At 45.5% G+C, this 22,768-nt stretch overlaps 2 protein-coding genes across 5 annotated transcripts in view; one reads left to right on the top strand and one right to left on the bottom strand.

Annotated features, from left to right (window-relative positions):
* Window positions 1-17,141, bottom strand: part of USP20 (ubiquitin specific peptidase 20) — a 26,859-nt gene extending 9,718 nt beyond the window's left edge. For 2 of the 3 annotated variants that reach the window (XM_040531502.1, XM_040531501.1), the window contains exons 1-23: window positions 16,586-16,618; window positions 14,013-14,116; window positions 13,592-13,645; window positions 12,821-12,883; window positions 12,547-12,678; window positions 11,868-11,964; window positions 11,610-11,679; window positions 10,882-10,995; window positions 9,691-9,769; window positions 7,963-8,404; window positions 6,919-7,056; window positions 5,767-5,879; window positions 5,144-5,316; window positions 4,570-4,664; window positions 3,989-4,022; window positions 3,488-3,533; window positions 3,033-3,213; window positions 2,468-2,594; window positions 2,155-2,324; window positions 1,430-1,511; window positions 923-1,031; window positions 418-520; window positions 96-167 (exon numbers count right to left, since the gene is read on the bottom strand). In XM_040531502.1, coding sequence (XP_040387436.1) covers window positions 96-167; window positions 418-520; window positions 923-1,031; window positions 1,430-1,511; window positions 2,155-2,324; window positions 2,468-2,594; window positions 3,033-3,213; window positions 3,488-3,533; window positions 3,989-4,022; window positions 4,570-4,664; window positions 5,144-5,316; window positions 5,767-5,879; window positions 6,919-7,056; window positions 7,963-8,404; window positions 9,691-9,769; window positions 10,882-10,995; window positions 11,610-11,679; window positions 11,868-11,964; window positions 12,547-12,678; window positions 12,821-12,883; window positions 13,592-13,645; window positions 14,013-14,093 — 2,575 coding nt within the window. In that variant the 5' untranslated portion in view covers window positions 14,094-14,116; window positions 16,586-16,618. Of the gene's footprint in view, window positions 1-95; window positions 168-417; window positions 521-922; window positions 1,032-1,429; window positions 1,512-2,154; window positions 2,325-2,467; window positions 2,595-3,032; window positions 3,214-3,487; window positions 3,534-3,988; window positions 4,023-4,569; window positions 4,665-5,143; window positions 5,317-5,766; window positions 5,880-6,918; window positions 7,057-7,962; window positions 8,405-9,690; window positions 9,770-10,881; window positions 10,996-11,609; window positions 11,680-11,867; window positions 11,965-12,546; window positions 12,679-12,820; window positions 12,884-13,591; window positions 13,646-14,012; window positions 14,117-16,585; window positions 16,619-17,011 lie in introns of those variants that run through there. The other variant, XM_040531503.1, reaches the window with a different exon arrangement.
* On the top strand, window positions 14,012-22,768 carry C19H9orf78 (chromosome 19 C9orf78 homolog). Of its 2 annotated transcripts, XM_040531555.1 has the most exons (11): window positions 14,012-14,116; window positions 16,586-16,625; window positions 17,013-17,150; window positions 18,801-18,860; window positions 19,371-19,422; window positions 19,625-19,695; window positions 19,872-19,949; window positions 20,449-20,646; window positions 21,028-21,164; window positions 21,910-22,008; window positions 22,448-22,768. In XM_040531555.1, exons 1-11 carry the CDS (start codon window positions 14,074-14,076, stop codon window positions 22,537-22,539), a joined length of 1,008 nt encoding a protein of 335 aa, XP_040387489.1. In that variant the 5' UTR covers window positions 14,012-14,073; the 3' UTR covers window positions 22,540-22,768. The 2 variants fall into 2 exon arrangements, with proteins under 2 accessions (XP_040387489.1, XP_040387488.1); XM_040531554.1 differs by lacking the exons at window positions 14,012-14,116; window positions 16,586-16,625; window positions 17,013-17,150 and adding an exon at window positions 17,635-17,783.

Genomic DNA, 22,768 nt, shown 5'->3' with positions numbered 1-22,768 from the left:
TGTTCTGTTCCTGCTTCATTACAGACAGACAGACCCAGTGGAATACTCTCCCTCAAGTTTTACAAGCACTACGAGATGGCAAGGACAGGCCTTACCCTGCTTAACTTGCACGTGGCCACCGGCTTTTGTGAGTGCAATCTTGCTGTTGTCAATTGGTCCAGGAGGTTCTGTAAGAGAAGAATAAACACATTTAAAGCCATTCTGCATTCCTTGTTGCCACCCAATTCAGCTTATTTCCCATGCTAGTTCTCTTGTTATTTCTGCCCTGCCCTGGGGGACCTGCAGGCAGTCTGGGTGGCTGGACTCCATGCAGCCTCAAGTCGTGCCTGTCAGGTACAGCGCTCACTGAGAGCATATGCACTTATTTCCATTCTACCTCTCACCACCACCAGTCTCCAGCGGTCTCTGGCTCCTTACCATTATCTTTCCCCTTGACAAAGGCTTCCCACTCACGGAACCACTGCATGCTGATACAGTAGATGACGCTTGGAGACTCCTCTGCCTGGAAAGCCTTGTTCAGCTGGGAGAGCAGAGGAGAACAGAGAAATGCAGAAAAGATTTAGTCACTGCTGAGATCTGGAGGAGCCCCTTCCATTAACTGTAAGGCAGCCTTTCCATTCTTCAGAACTACCCTTTGTAATTCCACCACCTTCTTTGCAACCTGTTCCTGCTAACTAGAGCAGGCAAGAGACTAGGATGGCTTCAAACTTTACGTCTCTGCACAGTCACACACAGCATTATCGTATTCCAGCTGCCCCTCCCTATGGTGTTAGCTATGTGGAACCCCAAGATGAGTCTCCTGACCATGTTCTAGATTATGTTTGAAAAATGAGGGCGACAGTTTTCCACTGACTGTCTGTGACAGATCTCCATTTCCCACCTCAACCTTTTGCCATTACCTCCAGACCCTTCCCACACAAACCTTGATGAAGGTGTCGATTTCAATTCTCCTGCGTTTGGCAAGTGCTTCGATCTCCACTTGGCAAATGGAGCACACGTATAGATGGTTCACAGCAGGGCCGCCCCCAAACCTGAGCACAGGAAGAGAGGGAGAGGAATGCAGAACTGCAGGAAAATGGAAGTGCTTCCCAGCCCTGAATACCACACAGATAGATTCTTACACTACTCCAGACAGCGGTGAAGGAGGTGCATCTGCAGCTATTCTCTGAATGGAGAGTGCTGCCTTCATGCAACACAGAGAGGGTCTCAATATTGTTCTGGGACAAAGCACTGATACAGCTCCTTTTGCTTTAGATCAGTAGGCTCTAGCAAATACAAGTCTTTGCCAGTCCACACCAAGTACTGCATGCTTTTAACGTGCCATTGGGAGGCACTGTGTCTTAGTAAGTGCCTGAGATGGGAATACCCCAAGCAGACTATCTAATAAAACAAAATATATTGGGACAAATAACGAAATGGTAATATTTACCTGTTGTAGAGATATTCCCACACGTTCTGGGGCAGAATCAGAACCAGGTCATCAATGTAATGGTATTTATTAGGAGGGATCCCTGTGAAAGAAAGGCAAGGAGGAGAATTAACCAGGGAACTCGTTATTGCTGGATAGACACAAATAGCAAAAAGGGAGATCTTCCTCACTGAAAACTCCCCGATTCCAGAATCTGCTTCCTCTGCTAATGGAAGACCCTAGAGAGTTTATTGATTTTGAAAGTTTCTCAATTCACAGCCTCAATTTCGAATCAAGTGCTTCATTTCCAATTGGAGATACACAAACACAAGGGCTCCCAAGCATGACGGATGTAAGAGAACAGTAAAACGTGGTATCAGGTCCCTTCAGTAGTGTGCGCTCCATTCTCCAAACACTGAAGGACAACCTTGCTGATAGGGTAACACAGATCAACATTGTCTTATGTGCTTTCTACAGGTTTGTTTTTTAAAAACAAGTAAAGAACTGAATACTGTTGTTTCCCAGCACTAGCCATTCCTCCGGTCCTCTGATCAGCAGGACAATGGGGTAATTTTCTTATCTCTCCCTGAGCGGGCTGGAGCTTCTGCAAATGAAGCAGATCCTACTGAAGCATGCACTGTAACAGATCTACAGCTGAAGCCTTTTTTCTGCATTTGTTAATGCATCAGGAAGCAAAAAGGCATAGCTGAAAGTTGCTTTTCCCAGGTTCAGCAGCACTGCCTTACCTCCATGAGAGCACAGAAAGGTGTGATTGGTGATGGGACCAGGCTCAGCAAAGGTGTTGAATTTGTTGAGCCATTCTCGAGAAATGTAGAACTGGAGTAAACTGTGCTCCTTCATGCTGGCAAGGGACACGACTTTCTGACGCTCTCGCACAGCCTCTTCACTGCTTTTCCTTAAGGAGGGAAAGAAAGAGAAAATGAAGCAATTCCTGAACCAGTTTTGAAGCAATGAAGCAATTCCTGAATTAGTTTTCCACCAATATTTCTAGGTATTCTGCAGCCATGAAGGGACTGCTGCATCTGGGGTGCTGCTCACCTGTAGAACAAGACATAGGCTTCTGCATTCTGTACCACGGTCTCATGGACTTCGGTGACATACTGGTCATCAAACTCGTACCACTGGCCATTGATCACGTTCTGACAGTAGGCTATGTAATGCCCACCTGCATCAAAAAGAAATACAACGCAGCTGAGATTCAGAGTGCAGGTGGAACTCAGGCCTGGGATAAGGTCAGCAGCACAACAGGATTAGCTGCTAGCAGAAATAGGAGAGAGAACAAAATAATAATAGTAATAGTAATTCCTGTTCAGGCAAGCTTTGCAGGAGCAGGGGAGTCTGTCACTGTCACCATGGTTTGCCTTCCTTGGAAAGGGCCTCTAGGCCAACCCATGGGTGAGGCCACAGCAGCTGCAGAGAATCTGTCAGAAGCTGTCTCGTTCACTTTTCAAAGGGCAGAGGCTGAGCAAGGCTGGGAAATGGAGGAGCAGGCCTTACACTGCACTTTATCCCAGAGGAGGGATGGCAGAACACACTCTGCCTTGCTCATACTCATCTCGTTCCTGTTCGCCTCTGCCATATACTCACGGGAAGAAGGACTTACTGCCTGCTGTGCCGTGATGGCAGATGACTGACAGCAGGTCGTAGGTGGTGATCTGGGAGACACACTCCTTGGCTAGGAAAGGTCGCAGGTCCAGCCCTTCCAAGGGGAAGGAGACGTGACTGTTAATCTTGAAGGAATACATCACCTCATGCCGGAACCGTTTCAAGTGGATGCAGAGAATCTAAAAGACCAAAGACAGAGAACACCAAAGTGCAGTTTTGCTGTGGGTATTCTAATCCAACAGCATACCTCTGTGCATCTGATCTTTGCAAAGCTTTTTTTCCTTTTAGCCACAAATCCTGCTGGCTCATCAGCTTAAAATGGGAAAGTCTCTTCTGGTCTAGATACAGGATTTTGCCACCAAAACAAAATGATGTTTCAGTTCTACAGCCAGCCTTACCTCCTCAAACAGCGGCTGCTGAAAGAAAAGTAAGAAACAAGGTGCTCTTACTCACCTCTGGTAGCCGGAGGACTTTGCAGTACTTTACTCCATTCCTCAATCTGAGGGAGAGAAAATTAGCTGTGAGAGAACTCTAAAGCAAAGGGATGCCAAAAGGCAAGGCAATTGTCTGGCTGCATCTTGCTCACTTTGAAATCCAAGACAAATGCTGACTTTCAGCAGCAACAAATTCAGGCTTTTTGCAACATCCCTCCCAAATGAGGCACGGCACGAGCAGTTTGTCAGGCCTCTTCTTTCTAATGCAGTAACTCCATTACTGCCAAGCCATGTCCCTGTCCACACCCTTCTTCCTTTCTTTTCTCTGCTGAAGCCAGCACTTTTCCTACCTGCAGTCAGTGACTTCTCAAGACTCAGTAGAAGAAACTCAGTATAAGACAAGGCAGATTTTACATGACACTCAGCAGAAGAAATGTCCCGGCAGAGGATTTAGCAATATGTTTAACAGTAGTATAAAGAAATAATTTCCAGAGGTATAATACAAGTAAAGCAGACTTACTTTTTACACCGTTCACAACTGTACATGTTGTCCCCTGTAGACAAAGAGAAGAAAGCCGTTATGCAGTTACTCAGAGCACACAACTCTGATACGAATACGTTTCCATCTCATGCAGAAAGATCACATTAAGTTGATCCTGACACTATTCTAAGGGTGAGAAGAGATCCAAATAACTATTTCCCTCAGTAAGTGTAGGCAAGAGAATGGAATCAACTAGGAGAAAAATTCACGCAGAAGTGAATACAGCAAATTGTTTAAGTCCTCTAGGACTTAGGGAATGGATGGAGAAAGCAAAGAATCTAAGAAGGATAAAGATCCGTGGCACTTAAAGACAACTAACAGCCATGTCTGCTCCTTGCTAAGAACAGTCTCATCCAGATTCAAAATGAAAAATCACCCTTGAGCACATGCAAAAACTCCTTTCTGCTCAGAGAAGCTGAACTGTCAAGTATTGGTAGTGTCAGATTCTAAGTGAAATACTAGAGCGTGCTTTCCAGACTTAATCCGCCCCCCAAATGCATGTGAAATATGCTGCAGTTTTTCTTGTTTCTGGCTGTCAGACCCCACCGAAGCTAACTCACCTTTCAACTCATCTGCTGCAAAAAAGGCAGCAAGACAATCCTCCAGTGTCACAACGGGACCCCAAAACCAGCTAGGGATACAGGACACCACAAATCTGCAGGGGAGAGGAGATCAAGAGTTACATGTAAAATAGTTGGACACTTTGGCTTACAAAACCCCACGTGGATGGGCATTCTTCTAGCTGTACTTCCTAAGCTCATCACACACCCCCATGACACAGGGAAAGCACGATTTCTCCCAGCTGATAACCCTATTCCGATTGCTCAAACTGGAAGCAATTTGGAGAACTACGCTGGTAATTCATTTGCTCTGGAGGGCAAGACAGAGCTAAAGGCAGAGCTGAGGGATTATCATTTGCACACGAGATCTCAAGGTGAATGACAGAAGTAGAACAGCAGCAGCTGGCTTACGTGAAAAGGCCAAAACAGACCCGTGAGGTACCACGCACTGTCTTCATCCAAGGAACGGCTACAACTGGCATTTCTGCTGTAAGCACCACTGGCTAGGGACAGCTGCCTTCCAGCCACTGGAGGGCAAACCCCAGAAGAAAGAGGTCCCGCACAGGGAACACACCTCCGGATATACTCCATGATGAAAGCAATCCAGCCTTGTGAGGCATAGTTGTCCCCACATGCCCCTGTCTTAGCTGGCACGTTTTGGTAGATGGCAGAGTGCAGCTTGGCCAGGTCCTCCTTCCCTGGGATTGGGAGTGACAGGTCCTGGAATGTCTCCACTGTTGTAGAAACCTGGAAATATCCAAGAGGAAGAGTTCTGGGTTTCCTGTGCATGTAATGGAGCTGGGACCTGACTTTCATCATCACCTTTTATCGATGCTTGGATTTTGTCTGGGCTAGAAACCTGGCCTGGCACTAAGAGCAACTCTCTCTGGCTAATTATTGAATAAACTGCTGTCAGCAGGAAGACTTCTGTCATGTTTGTAGCACTGGAATCTGTTTTGTGATGTGAATGTGATATTGCTAGACCAACTAAGTGACACAGATAAACAGACCACTATGGAGGCAGACAATTTCTTGGCACAGCAGGTCTCTCACACCTCCTCCACCACCCACATATCAGCATTTTAGTTGGCCTCCAAAATGCATCCCACAGTATTTGGCAACAGGAGCTCCATTTCCAAAGAAGAGGTCTACGAGCTAGAAGACTGCTCTTTGACTGACAGCTATCAAGAGACTCACTCTGTCACAGGTGAGGCACTGCACCAGGCTGAGAATGGAGCCATCAAAGATGTCAGAAATCACACTGCGATAACGAAGTTCTTTCTTCTTTTTCCCGGAAGCTTGCATCTGGGCTGAAAGAGAGACAAAGAGGCTCCATCACGTAGCAGCTCTTTCCCAGTCTCTGGTCTCATGCAGAGTCACGCGGACACGCAATAACACAGGACAAGAAGTGATTGATCTTGGGTGTTTTGCTCTAAGCTTTACACTTGACTTCCTCTCCCCCTCACCTGTCCGTGTATTTTGTCCCTTTTTTCCCCTCTAGCATTTACCAGGTGTTCACCAGGTGTCTTGTGCTGGAGAAGACTCTCCACAGCAGGGACTGGCCAAACACAGAGTTTTGTTTAATAACAAACCTCCTTCCCTATGCACATACGCATGGAGACAGAGTGCTTTTCATCAGGCCAGAACATCTGCAGCTGCGCTGACCTCAGCCAAGGGGCTGGGGCACAGTTTTGGACAGAATGGCATTACTGAACAGCTGTAGGGACGGTGCTATAAGCACATGTCATTGTGTTTGCTGGCTACGCAACGTTGAGATTTTGTTCTGCAATTTGCTTGGGACAAAGAGGACAGTTTGACACAACAGAAGCCAGGCTCCACTCCGAAGGGTAACAATGCTCCCGGCACCAGATTGACATTTGCAGCTTAATTCTGTTACTGTGAGCCCAAGACATCTAAGAGCCCAGAAGCTCTCTGTCAGTAAAACATCATCTTACAGTTCCTGGACCCAGATGCTATGACGTGCGAGCCTGGCAGACAAACGTTTACACATCTCCACACTCCTCTAAAGGGACGGAGCTCGTGCCTAGGACTTCGTAGCTCTTTTATTAATAACAAACACAGCATGCAGACATAGACATGGAAATCATTTCGTGCCCCACTATAAGAGCATACTAGAACATCCGTTGTATACAGAGCTTGACTTTACCTGCAGGTTTACTGTAGTCTTTGCCTGGTATGATTTTATAAAGCACTGATATTCCAGGGGGATCAGCACTTCTTACAACTGTTAATCAAGGATCATGAAATACTTCTTTCCTCTTTGAACCCCTCCTCCTCCTCCTCATGCTCCCCTTTGCCTCCCAGCATACCCTGACCCCTTTGCACTACCTTTCTTGAGCACATAGGAAGGTCCGAGCCTGGCAGGACTGGAGCGAGGAGGACTGCTAGAGAGCTTGGAGTGCATTTCGTGATGGACAGGACTGCAGGGGCGTGAGGAGCAGCGCACATAGGCATCGTTATCAGGTTCTGTTTGGGAAAAAAGGGGAGGCTGAAGAGCACTGGTGAAAACCCGTTACGAAAGCCAACTCTGTTAGAGTCAGTGTCAGCCCAGCTCTGTGTTCCAGCACAGAATCTTTCTCAGCACTCACAGTTCAGATGTTACGAATTGTCTTACTTGCATGGGTTGGCAGATACAGCTCTCAGTGCATGGATAAGAGTGCATACAGAGCTATACTGAACAGCTAATAATTATATATAGAGAAAAAAAAAAACTGCTATTTTTTCACACTTGTGACTAATTAGGTTTTACAGCTTGCTCCTGTATCCCTAATCCACATAAACAACATTGCTGCCTTCAGTGCCAGTTGGCAGAATAAGACTCTTAAAGAAGTGTTGAAAGATCGGATGTGTTCAGTTCGGGGCGACTCCACACCTACATCTTAACAGCTGCTCTTTTCCCTAACACACCGAAATGCACAAACTGTGCAGCACCCTCTTCTCTCCAGAGTCTGTAGTCCAACATTAATGAACATTTTCTTCCATGTCTTTTTTCCACAGCCAACATTTCCCCAGGCCAGCCTAACAGATAAAGCAATGCACATATATGAAACCTTTTTCTTAAATTAGGAAAAAACACAAATACTGCACCTGCAGGCTTGGCAGAAGCAGCTATTGCTGCCTCAGGATGTAGGCTTTGCTCAGCTCCATAAGCACTTCAGCCTGACTAAGCACCTCCCTGGTTTTCTTACAGAAGCAAGTGTGCACAAAGGCAGAAGTACTGCCAGAGACACTGCAGAGAGTCTTGGATGTAAAATCTTTTCGAACCCACAGAAGGAACACACACACGACGTGCTGTTTGCCACTGCACTACACCACCACCCATGTAGGACAATACCACATCCCACAACCAACGTGACTGGAAGAGGTTTGTACCTGGTGTCCTACATGGGCTGGCAGGACGGGGAGCTGGAAGCATCTCAGGCGAGGCTCTACCATCCACTGGCATCATAGTAGTGTCCACATCTGCATCCTCGTCCACCTGCTCCGAGTTGCTGCGCCGATGGCCACAGGAGAACTTTCTGTCCTTCATCCTCTCTTTCTCGGAGATCCCTCTCCCTGCTTCATCCTGGATCAACAACTCTGTCTCTGCCAGGGAGCTGCTGCCCACGCCCCCTGCGGTCCGGCTTTGACCGTCTCCTTCACCCCTGTCACTGCTCGAGTCACAGGAGAGGAACTCATCTTCTGAAGGACTTCGGTCACCCTCTCGCTTGTCATCCTGGTCACTGGTATCCAAATCTCTCGTCTCTGCAACAATCGGTTCCTTCAGTTCTTCGTGAAGCTGGTCCATCAGGCAGCGCAGGAACTCCTGAGTGTCCTGAAAAGCGGGAGTATTTCCATGTTAGCATCCATCCAGGAACAGGGCAAACGAGGGGCAAAATACAGATACAGCTCCATTCATAGCCTCTTTCAAAGCTGCCCACAAAAGTTATCCAGCTCCGTAACACGCGGAGACCCTCCTAAAGCAGGGAGTTGGAGATGTATTTTTATCTGAACATCTTCAGCTGAAAAACACAGAGGAAAACTAGAGAGCAGCTGCAACATGCAAACCATGATCTTATTTACCAGGGTATTACCACTGATAAGAGGCAAGAGACCAGGAGAAAGCTGAGGAAGGCAGCAGGCCATAGAAAACAGACTCCTAACCACAAAACAATTTTCATGAACACTGACGTCTGCTTATAGGAATCCCTCTCTTAGAGAGGGCAGATTAAAATCTTTAATAAATAGGGAATGGAGCCAGAAACCAAAGCCTATACAGTCAAGGTGCAAGCTCCTAAATTTGCAATGCGTGGTAAAAGAAGTGATACGTTGCCTTCAAAGGAACTGCTGAAAGCGACTTGGTATTCTGACAATTCCAGAAAGTTAATTATGATGTTTCTGTTATTTTAAAGAAGCTTGGCTTTCAGCCTGCCCTGTCTTCCTTTCAACTCTATCCCTTAACAGCTGAGTTTTCCAATCCAATATACTTCACATCAAAGATAAATAGAGAAATTCTTTCATTAATCATGATTTTTATCCTCTGTTTTGACTTGCTGTCAGAATCACAGTTTAGATATACTGTCTACTGTCACTTCTTTTGTAAATTTACAAATTAAACATAGTTTGATGTTTACGTTTTATTCTAAAGAATAAACACTGGATAAATACTTCAAAGAAAAAGATACTATTTTTCAAATGAGATTCAGTCAGCTGTAATTCCCCAGAAAAACAATATAGATCATCGGTATTTTTAACTTCTTAGTACAGATTAATCCAGGTTTCTCAGCTATAGTATGAATAAACAATACCCAACTTATATAGTACGTATCAATAGATCTCAAAGCCCTTTATAAAGGAGGTCACCATCATAATTTTAGAGGTGATAAAGCTGACACAGGAAGATGCACTGACTTGCAACCAGCAAGCCAGAGGCAGAGCCTGGAAGAGAACCCAGGTCTCCTGAATCCCACCCAGGTGCTCTATCAGGTCACTAATATTGACACAAAACAGGCGTGACTCCTGAGCTCTAGCTCTTCTCTCTATACACAAGCACCACCATTGCAGGAAGGAAAAAAAAATCACCATCTTTGTAATAATGGTATGTTTGTGTTGAGGCCCCACCTGCTGTGCATAGCCTCGGAACATGGGGTTGACGAGTTTAATTCCATGAGATAGACTGCTTGGAACAACATAACTCGGGCTGTTTAAATATGGAGAAAAAAAGAAGTTAGTTTGCTTATCAGGCCTGGAGCCAGTTTGTGTAATAAGCAACAGAACAGGGTGTGGTCACTCGTTAAAGAGGACACAAAATAATTATGCACCTGCAAATCCTGGTCTTAGTTTCCCTGTTAGCTGGGTGACATACAAATTAAGAGAAGGAAAACATCTTAGTCATTTCGGCCTATCCTTCCAGAGAGAATCGCCCCTAGAGCACATTTAATGTAAAGCTCTGTCCACACTTTGAATCCTCTCAAGTGATTCTCTCCAGAGCAGGGTTTTGCAGTTAGTTACTCAGTTTCATCTTGCAGCAGCATGTCTGTCTCAAAATCTGGGTGGGCTGGCCAGGGACCAGTAAATGAGATAAGTCAAAACCAATACTAAATTGATCTTTTTCTGCTTCAAAGTCTGCAGCCTGCTACATAAAGTTACAGTTCACGTTTGCTCTGCATCTTACTTATCCCTTGTTAAAAACTAACCTGAAACAAACATCAAACCAGGAGTCTAAATGGTATTGCATTTTTTTTCCTCAATTAATTACAGTTGCACAGAGCAGACGTTTAAATTTCAACAGAGCAGCATTATTTTACACTGTGCTTGGAACCAGACTAGAAGGTGATTCACTAGCAAACAGTTCCCAAAAAGCCACCTGCATTTTCCACTCTCTTTGGTAAAATCTCAGTGTCAGCTCTGTACCACTTTCTCCATCCAAATCATCAGTCCCTCTGCTAATCAAGAGCAGCGCCTTCAAGTGCTGGTCAGTCCAAGCAACAGACTCAGAAATAGCCAAGAGAGTTCCATTATCCCATCATTTTTTTCTTCTCTGCCAACAGAAAAGGTATATAAAAAAAAACTCTTCCTTTTAAAAGTTATTAAGAATGCATTCTTTTGATCACTGACAACAACATGCGCCAGAAGCAGCATATAGGATCTCCTAGATACAGGGAAATCTATGCATACCTGTCTACGTAGGGTTTGACTGCCTTAGAAGGTGCACTTGTCACCGAAGATCCCATTTCTTTTTTTTGATGCCATATTTCAGAACCAACACAAATGTGAAAACTGTCCAGATTAGATTAGGGAGCGACCACTCACCGTTTCTTATGCCAAACCTCAGACACCAGCTTCTGGTAACTTTTGCACAGTGCTGGTTTCTTATCTGTACGGACCAGTCCACCACATTCCAGAAAAAACTGTGTGAGAGGTGGGCTATGAGGAAAAAACAAAGAATTCAGTGCACAGAGACTTCTCATTTGCCTCTATTTAAGGATTTATCAAAACTTAAATGCATGTCTTTTTGAAAACATGCTTAGGATACTGCTTTTAAATCAAGGGAAGAATTGATTTCAGATGCAGACTTAGTTTCTAACTTAAATAAAGAAAGCTGACGTGAATCTGTATCAGGTATAGTACAGAACAGATCCTGAAACTAGTTTTCAGCAGGATGGCTACAGAATATTTTAGGATAGGAGTTGTTACAATGATATCACTGGGGAGAACAGAAAGAGGTGACATGCTTTCCTATGTGATAAACACGTTTCTGTCACAGTGGAAAGGGGTTTTACTTCCATTATTCATCTATACACAAGTCTTATAAATGGCCACAAGTTCACTCACTTCCTACTTTAAAACTTCTATTTTCACTCATTTTCCTACGGTAAAACTTCTATTTTCCTAAACACTAAATTTTTCATATTCCTTTTTCTGCACCTAGCCTGGCTGATTTCTCTTTGCATGACTCACAGAGGACTCAGATCAGAGGTGCCACTTTTGATATTTAGTGAAGTCTAGTAAAGACTCAACTGAAAGGCCCTAATGCCTACCAGTTAGAGAGAGCCTGAAGTGCTGCATTCATGTAGCAGGAGTTCCCAAGATTTTTCATTCCAGTAAGGCCTAAAGCACAAACAAGAGAAGCATGAAACTTTCCAGAAGTGCTGCTTTCTATGTTCCTTCCCAAAGGAGAGGGAATCTGGCCCTTGCTAGGTAGGCTTTTCCCTCTGCTCCTAGGAACCTCTCAGTGCAGGTCCTAGAGATTGCAGAGTTACCCTCACAGCCCTTTCATCAACTCGACGCAGAGTTACCTCTTGGTTTCAAATCATCATCCTCTGATTCGGATTCGCCTTCATCAGCCACTGCAATTGGAACGGCCTTCAAAGGGTGAGCAGGCAATGGAGAATCCTAGATTAAAGACAGAAAAATAAGCATCAGCGAGAGTCCTGCTTCAAAAGATGAGTTATGAGAGAGATCATCTTATACGTAAATCTAGCCAGCCTTTAGAAAAGCATATTCAGGAGAGAAGAACCAGTTGCGCTGTCTGTCCTTCTCAGTAATGCACACAGGAAATAGAAATGATACAATTATTGCTTCCAGTGTGCATGATGAAAGAGGCATCAGGAATATGCAACAGTGTCACAAGTACACGTGTTTCCAGTCTGACAGCTAAAATTTTGATAGGCTGTGCAATGAAAATTAAGATGTCACAGCTCCTGTCGTTCCTCCCAGAAACAGATGCCCCACAGAAGAGGCTAGGAAAGGTTACAAAAATCAAAATGGATATTGAAGTCATTTGGAAGTCATCTGGTGGGGAGCTTCTGTAAGACAAAGCTATTGGAATATGACTACAGTTTGCCACCTTCCGTGAAAGAGTTCTTATCACAACAACAGCCTGGACAATTGTGGAAATTTCTTGGCTAATTTTGCAAGAGGTAAACAAAAAGCATGTGAAGCATTCACCCCCGTCATGCTGTGTCACAGACCCACCGATTCAGTGAACTTCACTGGCGGTGACTGCGTGTGCGCTGCCAGCCGCTGGTCCAAGAACACCTCCTTCTCACAGGCATAACACCAGACCCGGAAAGTGGTCAGATTCACTGTCAGGTTGTGCTTTTTGGCCTAGAAATTGAAAGATTAAATAATGATTTGACAGCTGGCTCAAACTGAAGCACGGGACCACCAGATTACCGTAGAGGAGGACTAGGGAATGGGAAAAATCCAACTCTGTCTGTTTTAAGGTGGACAACAGAGAAAAGCTCACCTGTGCGTGAAGCGTGCTGTGGTCAGCAAAGGACTCCCCGCAACCAACATAAGGACAACCGAGCTGGTGAGAGAAAACAAAAGTACAATGGCACACCAAATTAAAACTGTCACAAAACAGTCTGCAACTCCAGTCCCACCAGCAGCTGCAACTTCAGAACCGATCTTGCCATTTTTCTAGCTTTCTTCTTTTTCCGGGGCCCAGAATAAGACAGGAATTTGGAATTGCTGAATTTAAGAAAGAAAACCTGCGAACCCTGCATGGATTTGCACCCATGTAAAGTCCCCATTCCAAGGCAACTGCTCCAGCAGGCAGCTCATTTGCCAAATCTCCAATTGTCTGGGCATTCCAGTGTAAAAATAAACTGCCCCTGCCCACCCTCATGCCTTTTGTCATTCCTTTCTGCCTCCCTGCCCTGAGCACCTGCCCTCTCTTCCGAGGTCTCAGACTTGCAGTCTCCCTTCACAGCTGCCAGCAGAGGCAGTCGATGCTGGGAATTATATTCATTCCTGCTGGGGCTACTGGGGGGAAATCACCTATGAGAAGCAAACTGTTAAATCTCAGTGTATTCTGACAGCATTAGCTTTTAATCTTGGGAGACTTTTTCTTCGAATCCATCAAAAAACAGTGGATATTTCTACTGAGAAGCCCCCTCTTCATTTTCAGGTTTTTTTTTCTGGTCAAATACATCTTCTTTTTATATTTTTATTTAGATTTATATTTAAGAAAAGTCCCACCATATCATGCACACGAATAGCAAGCCATTTTTACCTGAAGACAAGCCCAGAGATTTGGTCCCACAGCTCCACATGACTGGCAGGTTCCCTGCATATTCATGATAAAAGAAGGTTTGTTTGCTTGTTTGTTTTTTTAAGTAACCTAGTCCTTCAAGATTGGGAAACTTCTCAATGAGAAAGGCTTCCCCAGCCTGCAGCTCCCAATATTTCATTTCTTAAACCCATGCTTCTGATTAAACATACAATTTGCTGTGTGTTAGGTAAGTGACACATTTGAGCAGGATAAAGTGTCAGTGAGAAATACACCAGATGGGACTGACAGAGGCTTGCTTTACGGGACATGTGCAAGGTACTTTTCTCTACAGAGACAGGCAGCATTTTCTTTGAAAAGCAAATATGCAAAAGCATGCACAATAGCACAAAGGGAAAGGACTGACAACCAGAACACCCTGTACCTTGGATTTGAGCAGCAGATCATCCCTGGTCACCTCTCCTATGGAATCCAGGTGAGGACAGATGTCTCTTGTATCCCCCATTCTCACCTGTGCGAGGGTGTTTTTTCTAGGACAGGAAAGGATAGCACTACTCAGTCACGTGTCAGAATTGCTCTCACAGGCTGCAAGAAGAGAAATTAGCTTGTTTTGTATATTGGAGATTAAAATATTCATCTTTAAGGTTCAATGAGATCAAAACAAATCTAAATCAGGACCCAGTGACATTAGCTAGCACAGTTCTGACCCCCTGTTGAGTGGCTGCGTTACGATATTGTAGGTAAGTGAGCAAGGCAATGGGGTGTGGAGGAAATACACGAACAAAGCTAATAATGTGTGTAACATGGAATGTGCGTTCAGAAATGTAGGAGGGTGCTCAGCACGCAGGGACAGCTTCAGGAGCACTGCTGCTGACTTGGTCTCAGGTAAGCTATCGAGCCAAGGGACAATTTGCTGTAGCTGGTAAAATCACACCACAAAACAAAAGCAGTGGTACAGTGACCAACTGACCACCCTTTTTCTTAATCTCAAACTCCCAGACTGATCACGTAGCATCTCTGAATGATGCAGGGGCCTAAAGCAATAAATAAAAACTGCCATTAATTCACACACGCCTTACCTACATACCTTAGCTGGGCTTACATACCATGAATACGTGGTACTCCATTAACCTGACTAGACTGATCTACTCCACTTTTCCCCCTAGAAAATGGGTTTTATGTTCTAGCTCAGCAGGTAGGGTGGGAAAACAAATGTGGTGGTCTGAGCGTAATTCCTCTTGCCAAACATAAACACGCGGCACGAAGAGATACAAATCTAATTAGCTTGTTTGCATGAAACTCAGATTAAAAGCAAAAGGGTGCTGCAGCCCAAGACAAGTACTTAGCATACGGTGTCTGGGGGCCTCGAGGTGCCCGTACTGTGCTGATCTGGATCTACCGTTTAGTTCCTTATTACACTACTTTATCAAACGTTAAAAATATAATTTAATTATATTAAGTTTTAATGAAGTTGTGCAAGAGGGAATTAGACTTAAAAGATCTGTAACTGATAACCAGTCTTCAGTCTCTGAGAAATTTATCATTTAATATAGGTTTTAACGAGTCACAAAACTCTCAAAGACTGTACGAAATGTAACACGTTGTTCCACCCATCTCATGCACCCAAGCGCTGCAAGCACAGAGGATTCCAGAGCTGCATGCTTACGAGCACAATAAACACTTTCATGGTGGTCCACGGGTACATTAAAGACTTGAAACGTGTCTCAGAAACGTGCAGCTACAAAAAGAAGATGAAAAGGGTTTGTGTTTCTTAAGCATAGATCAAGTAACCTCACTTGTGACTGTTAAAAAAAAAAAAGTAATATTAACAACACAAACCAGGATCCAAAATATTGCTATTGGCTGGAAATGAAGCAGACATGAAAAGCTTACATCATTACCAAAAAAATCAAAAAATTGGATGAACTTGAAGTTAAGAACGGTTGCTACTCTCTGTTGTTTTCACATTTTGAGGAAATTTGAAAGAATTTCCATTGCTACCTGGTCTGAATCACTAACAGTAGAGAGAGGGGAAAAAAAAAAAAGGAGAGGGTAAACAAACAAGCCATTTCAGCATCACTTATCCTGGGAGCCGAAAAGCTTGCCTAGCACCTTGCCTTGGCAGAAGACAAACCTCAAGGATAATTTTGTAACAGTGTTTTTGCAACACTCTTTGGAACTGAACTGGAGGAGCAAAGCAAAACTGGAGGGGGAAGGAATCATATTTACATCCTACAAACAGCAGTGGTTGGAACCAGGACCACAGTAACCTGTGAAGAGATGCTTAACAGACAACCGAACAACGTCATGCAGCTTCACAGACAGGCAAAGCAGTGTCACGTACCATACACTGATTTAACAGACAAGTGACAAGACCGCTGTATCCGTGGCTAACACAGAAAACCGGGACACTTTCAGACTCAGAGATCCTTCTACAAAACCGACTCCTTTTAGTATCAGTGCCATTTTTGCTATTTCATCTTCCCTGGTTTCTCATCCCTTTCCCAAAAGAGGTTTCCCAGAAAACCTAATGAACAAAATATTGTTTCAAAATGAACTCCAGACCCCCTAATCTCCACCAGTTTAAGCTAACTGGGGACTGCTTTTGGAACGCGCTATGTTAAGTACAGTCCTGTGGATGGTTTTACTGCATTCCACGGGACCACCCCTCTATTTCAAATCAAAACCGTGCCTTTCAGCTTTGCAGCACTGGGATGCTGAGCTTCCCACCTACAGTTTCCTTTCCTAAATAAAAGAGCAAAAACGTCATTTTCACCTCTCAGCCCTGACCGAATGCATCAGAAAAGGTTCGAGCTGTGGCTGTTCAGAAGAAAGTATTGAATCCCTGCCTCCCCACAGCTCAGCCACAAGAGCTTTACCTGGCGCAAAGAGCTCTCAAACGCTGCTCAGGAAACTAGGAATTTAATAACAAAAGCACTGCCAGAAAGCTTAGTTTTGCTTGTCAAAATGTATTGAGTATGATAAGAAAAGAAGTTACCTTAAAACAAGTCCTCCAGCCTGTCTCTCTCAAGAAGCGCTGGGGAAGAACAGTATGCGAACATGTCAGAACAATTCCACGGCAACTGCAACCTACTTTTGCTCGCTTCAATCGCTGCCAAAATCAGCAGCTCTGCCTGCACGGTAACACGTTTCTCTTTTTATTTTCATTTCAAAACAACTGCTTGGTCTAGTACCAAAACGAAAGCCAGTTTTCAACAGTTCAGATTCAGAGAGCGCAGATTCGGAGGGGAACAAATAAAAACAAATAAAAACAAGCCTGGTACAAATAAAAACAAGCCCCAGCGCTGCTTTCACGAGGCAATCACCAGATCTGCTCGCTCATCCCGCACAACCCACCACGACGATCCGCGGCCGCTGCCAGCAGCGCCGAGGCAGGAACTACTTACGGAAGTGAATTACTTACCGAACCGCCCTACGGACGAGAAAAAGCCAGAAACCAGGCGTTCCTCAGCGCGACGTGGGCTCGGTTTTCCTCGCGGGCACGTTTTCACAGAGATTTAGCCGTTGGGGGTCAGCACGGCGTGGAGATTTGGGGACCTGGGTAAAAACAGAAATTAAATATTGAGGGGCGGGGACCCCGCACACATACATATACACCCCCACAGCAGCTGAAGCTCACTCCCCTTTTATCAGGGGCTGCCTGAGGGGCACTGGAGACCCCACCTGAGGCTTCCTCAGCCCAGACCCAAAACCTGGGCCCCGCTCCTGAGGCGCAAAGGCCGCAACGGCGCCCGTTGGAGGCCTTTGCGCCTCAGGAGCGGGGCCGAGGGCCGGGACCCAGCCTCCGCCTCCCTCTCACCTGCTCGCAGCCCAACCTTCGGGGATCCCTGAAGGACCCCAGGGGATCTCCGCTGCCACAGCCCCCGCCCCGCCGCCGCGAAGGGAGCGGGAGGGCGGCGGGGGGAACGTTTGAGGCGGGGGGCGGGGGGGGAACCAAAGGAGCGGGGCCGCGGGGCGCGCCCGGACCGGAGGGAGGGGGACACGCCCCTCTTTTTGCCAGGTCGAAGTGCTGGCGGAAGGGGCGGCGTCGGTGCGGCGGCGTGACGTCATCGCGCCGTGACGGAGGGGGGGTGGGAGAGGGGAGGGGCGGCATGGCGGCCGCCAGGTCGTTCAGGAGGCGCAGGGAGGAGCCCGAGGAGGACGAGGAGGACGAGGAGCTGGCCAGGGAGGTCAGGTGAGAGCACGGGAACGCCGTGGGAGATGGGCTAACAGCGCTGCCTGGGTCCGCCGCGCCGCCGTGATGTCATATCGCGTCGTATCGCGTCGTGTCGCGGCGTTCCGGCGTCACATCGCGCTGCCGTGCCTCAGCGTCGCGTCATACCGCCGCGCGACGCCGTTATGTCGCGTCACGGCATCGCTGCGCGGCGTCACACTGCGTCATATCATGTCACGCTACATCCTATCGCGTAGTATCGCGTCATATCGCGCCCCCCCCTCCCCGCTGCCGTGCCCTGCGCTTGCACCCCGCGGAACTCGGCACCTGCGGGCGGTCTGTTACCCCTGCAGCCCAACAGCACCTTGCTGGTGGTGTTTTACTTCTGTGAGGCGCTTCGTGGTGCGCCCTTGATGACAGGCAGCGGAAGGCGTGCCTCCTTAGGAGGCGTCTCAGTGCCTGTAGAATTTAATAATGCGAGCGTAGAGCCCTGGAGTTAAGTTTTCACTGAACCTTTCCCTGATGCGCTGATAGATCTTCACGAGCGCTCAGCTCTGCTCCCCTGAGCGCTGCCGTTGGTTTTGCTGTTAGTTGTTTCATCACATCCCCATTCTTCAGGGCAACGACTGCGTTGTTGTGTTAGCTCGCGTGGGCGGTTGAAGGAGTAAAGGAGCCCCATGTTAGTTCCTCGTGCAAGGCGACCCTCTGTCTTGTGAGGGAGATCTTTATTGTCTGGAGATCTCAACAAAACGAAATCAGAAACAGGGATTGTTGGCTCGCATTTCCCATATTGGCTTCTTAAAGTCTTTCGGTGTCTGGATGTTTCGTGCCTCAGCTGAGGGAAGATGTGTTGGAGGGACAGCCCAGCAGATGCCACGTGTTTCTTCTGATCTCTTTAATAAAACTTTTAATAAAATAAAATATCTACTTAATCTGTAAGCAGAAGAGTAGATGGGCACTAATATGTAAATGCAGGAAATCAAACTAAGTTAATTAAAACCAAAGCATCAAGTACTAAGTCCAGTGTTTTTTCTTCAGGTTAAAACTCGAGGAAGCCAAAGAAGTGCAGAGCCTCAGAAAGCGACCCAATGGGGTGAGGTAAGGGCTGTAGCACCAGGGGTGTGAGGATGTGCTCTGTCTGGTGGTTTAATATAACGGTAAATTTCTCTATTGCCACGTGCCTCCTTTCCATAGAAACAGTTACTTGTTCAGTAGTGCCAAAAGTATGTTATTGATAGAGGATTCTATATGTTAAAGCCTGAGGATAGAAAAGAGGGCGAGTCAGTTACAGACACACCATGTCAGTTTAGCATACAAAATCTGTTCTGTGTCCCAGCCATGAAGAAGAAGAGTAAGATTGGGATTTGTCATGAAGTGCATTTAATCAGATTACATCTGTCCCATACACGTAACAGAATGGTAGGTGTAAGTTGGACCCTTTCACATCTGCATCCTAACTTCCCTCTCTCCTCTCTTACCTATTGTCATTGTGTTTGAGATCATCTGTTAGATTTGGTGAAGGGCGAACAAAGATGGTAAAGATGGTATTGTTGGTGATATGTTTAGTTCTACTGATTTTTATTTTTTTTTCGTTATCTGACTGAATAGCGCTGTAGCTCTGCTTGTGGGAGAGAAGCTGCAAGAAGAAGCGACGCTTGTGGTAAGTTCTGGATACTTTCACCACCTCACTGCTAAGCTGTAACGATGTGAGAACATCGGTGTGGTACCGTGGGTCGCTGTGGCAGTCTGGTGTGGAATAGGCCTGATGTCACAACTCAATTTTTGTTTTCATTCAGATTTTGAAGACTAGGATTAAACTGAAGGGAATCTTCAGGGTTTCTCATTTTTTTCTTAAATTCCAGGATGACCCATTTAAGATAAAATCTGGGGGGATGGTGGACATGAAGAAACTGAAAGAACGAGGCAAGGACAGGTGGGTGCATGTGAGCTCCAAAGGCCTTTCCCTGGACTAATATTAAGACACAGCAATAAACTGACCAGATGTTGCTGAATTTAATATAATTCAGCTTGGCTAGCTACTGCTATGTTAACTTGTCAAATTAGTTAAAACAAACAATAAACAACTGTAGCACTGTGGTTTCCATTTAGGATTAATGAAGAGGAAGATCTTAACTTGGGAACTTCCTTCTCGGCTGAAACCAACAGGCGAGATGAAGATGCTGACATGTAAGTTGAGCTGCATTGTGCGTCTGTGATGTTGAATTCTGGGTTGGGTGTCCTCTCACAGTTGTTGTGTGTGGTTTTTTTTTTTTGTTTTTTTTTTCCCCCTATCTTCAATACTGAGTGTTCCCAAAACATCTTCCTGATTCTCATAGAAGCCTTCACTTGCTCTTTCACCTTTTGGCTGCCAGACTCGAGAAGGCATTTTCATGGGCAAAGCTAGGAGGTGCCAGTCAGCCAGCCGGTGTGGTGGCATTAAATACCAGCAGCCGCCTTCCTTGCTGGTTGTGAAAGAGCTCAGAGGATCTGATCATTTCTTGGACAGAGTTGAAAATACCTTGTTTCGTGCAGTTGATATTAGCTGAGTACTTTTGGAGAGATTATTCATTCCTCCCTCCCTGCCATTGAGTGCTCACAGAGTGCTCGCAGCTGTGCACAGCAGTGTTGGGATAGAGTACAGAAAACAGAACTAAATACCACATGTCCCTTGTGTGCTGCACTTTAGGATGAAGTACATTGAGACAGAGCTGAAGAAGAGGAAAGGAATTGTGGAGAATGAGGAGCAGAAGGTGAAGCTTAAGAATGCCGAGGACTCTCTGTATGAGCTGCCAGAGAACATCCGTGTCTCCTCTGCCAAGAAGACTGAAGAGATGCTGTCCAACCAGATGCTAAGTGGCATCCCTGAAGTGGACCTGGGAATTGAGTATGTTGTTCACAGACCTGTTAGTCATGGCCTGAATGGCCAGGAGGAGCACCGTGACTAGAAACTGTCAATTGGCAGAGCAGTGGTGTGGTTGGATTACACAGCTCCCACTTCGCTCTGTGATGGGATTCGGCCTTGGTCTGGATTAGTGAGGTGTTCAGCAGATGTGAGCTTCCCTTTTGCCTTTGAAACAAAGCGTCTGAGCATCAAAGTTTCTATAGCACTGCTTTCTCTCTCAAAAAGCATATCAAATACAATAGCAATGCTATTACTACACCCAAATCCATCTGCTCAGGATAATTCCTTTGCCTGTTACTCTTTTTAAATATGATTTTGTTGTTGTTTTTAAATATGAATATTTTTTCTTTGTTTTTCTTCTAGTGCAAAAATAAAAAACATTATCTCAACTGAAGAGGCGAAGGCCAAGCTGCTGGCAGAGCAGCAGAACAAAAAGAAAGACAGTGAAACTTCCTTTGTTCCTACAAACATGGCAGTTAACTATGTCCAGCACAACAGATGTAAGTCTCCTGTAGCTCTCCTGACCCAGGTGTGACCTGCTCCTCTCCTAAAGAAAACCGGTCAGCTGGGATGGAGTCTGGTTCAGGAGAAATTAGTTCATGGATCAGCACAAGCAGCTGATTCCTTTCTCTGGGATGCTCGTATAGACCCCATGTGGCTTGGCCTGTTTTTCCCATCCATCAGCAAGGAGAGGGGATTATTACTTACGGCCTAACTTTCTGCTCTTGAACTCCCAGTTGACAGTGCCTCATAAATTTCCAGACTTTTTCTTTAAGTTGTTTCGTGAACGTGTGCTGTAAATGCCTGCCTTCTCTGTGGTTATAAATGATGGGTTATAATTTAGAGAATCAATTTTCTGGGCTGCCAAAGCACACAGGTGGTCAAGCATACATAGATCTTACTAGACAGGAGATGGGAATTAATTTCCGGGAGAGACGCTCATACTGCAGCCATCTGGAGGAAAGGCAGCCTTCTACTGTGTCTAACCACGCCTACAGAGGTGATTTGGAGTCAGATTTGTGTGTTCCAAAGGAAATGAAGAATCTTTGGACCACTTCTGATGAAACAGTGCTACTGAAACTTGCTGTATCCCATCTTGCATGCATTGATTATCCATATAAACCAATTACAAGAATGCTTGTTCTGTTCTTTCTGCTAAAGATCAGTTGTAACAAATGCCATAGAAATACGTCTGTCTAAATAACACAACTGAAATGTTCCTTATCTGATGTTTCCTTCCTTCAGTTTATCACGAGGAACTAAATGCACCAGTGAGAAGAAATAAAGAAGAGCCAAAGCCCCGTCCTCTGAGAGTGGGGGATACAGAGAGACCAGAACCCGAGCGTAAGTTCCGAACTTGAAGTGTCGTAAGAGGAAGATGCTGAAATGTAACAGAGTACTGACCTAGCTGCTCTTGCTTTCTCTTCTCTTGGGTGCCCTGAGTTAGTGGGGAAATGGAGCAATTTGTATTTGAAGTCCATAGGAGGCAGTTACACTTGTACCCACGGCAGGTCACACAGGATGGAGGATGTTTTAGGGATTCCTAAAGGTGGAGTAGCAAAGGTCAGAACTGAAACACATTGGCCACGCTGACTGACAAGGGTTTGCGGGGATGACAAAGGGGCACTAGATTTAGGAGCACGGGTGGCTAAAGGAATAACTTTTCTCATAGCAAGGGGCTGTAGTTCTGTGGAGTTCATAAGGGAAGTGATAGAATTAAAACTCCTTTCTGTTGCATATGTGAAAGGACAGGAAATGTTATTTCCTTCTCTTTTGTTTGAAGGGTCTCCTCCAAATCGCAAACGTCCACCCAATGAAAAAGCAACCGACGATTATCACTATGAGAAGTTCAAGAAGATGAACAGGCGATACTGATGAATGTGGACTGAAGTCTTTGCAGACGTTCTTGTTTTCTACTAATAAAGAATTTTGTGTCAGTGACCTGAAACGGAGGTGGGGAGAGTCACTGCCTTCACGTGCTGGTGTTAACTACAAATCTTTTCTTGTGATCTTGTAGTGAATCAGTTTGCAGGTGATTGTGAACTCTGGTCGGTAAAATCTTGTATATAACTTATTTTCAGTTATAAAACTTCTTTTATAAAAA

The sequence above is a fragment of the Cygnus olor genome, chromosome 19, assembly GCF_009769625.2.
Source record: "Cygnus olor isolate bCygOlo1 chromosome 19, bCygOlo1.pri.v2, whole genome shotgun sequence".
In the NCBI taxonomy this organism is placed as follows: domain Eukaryota; kingdom Metazoa; phylum Chordata; class Aves; order Anseriformes; family Anatidae; genus Cygnus; species Cygnus olor.
Note: the sequence above shows the minus strand (reverse complement) of the source record. Positions and strands in the feature narration are given on the sequence as shown.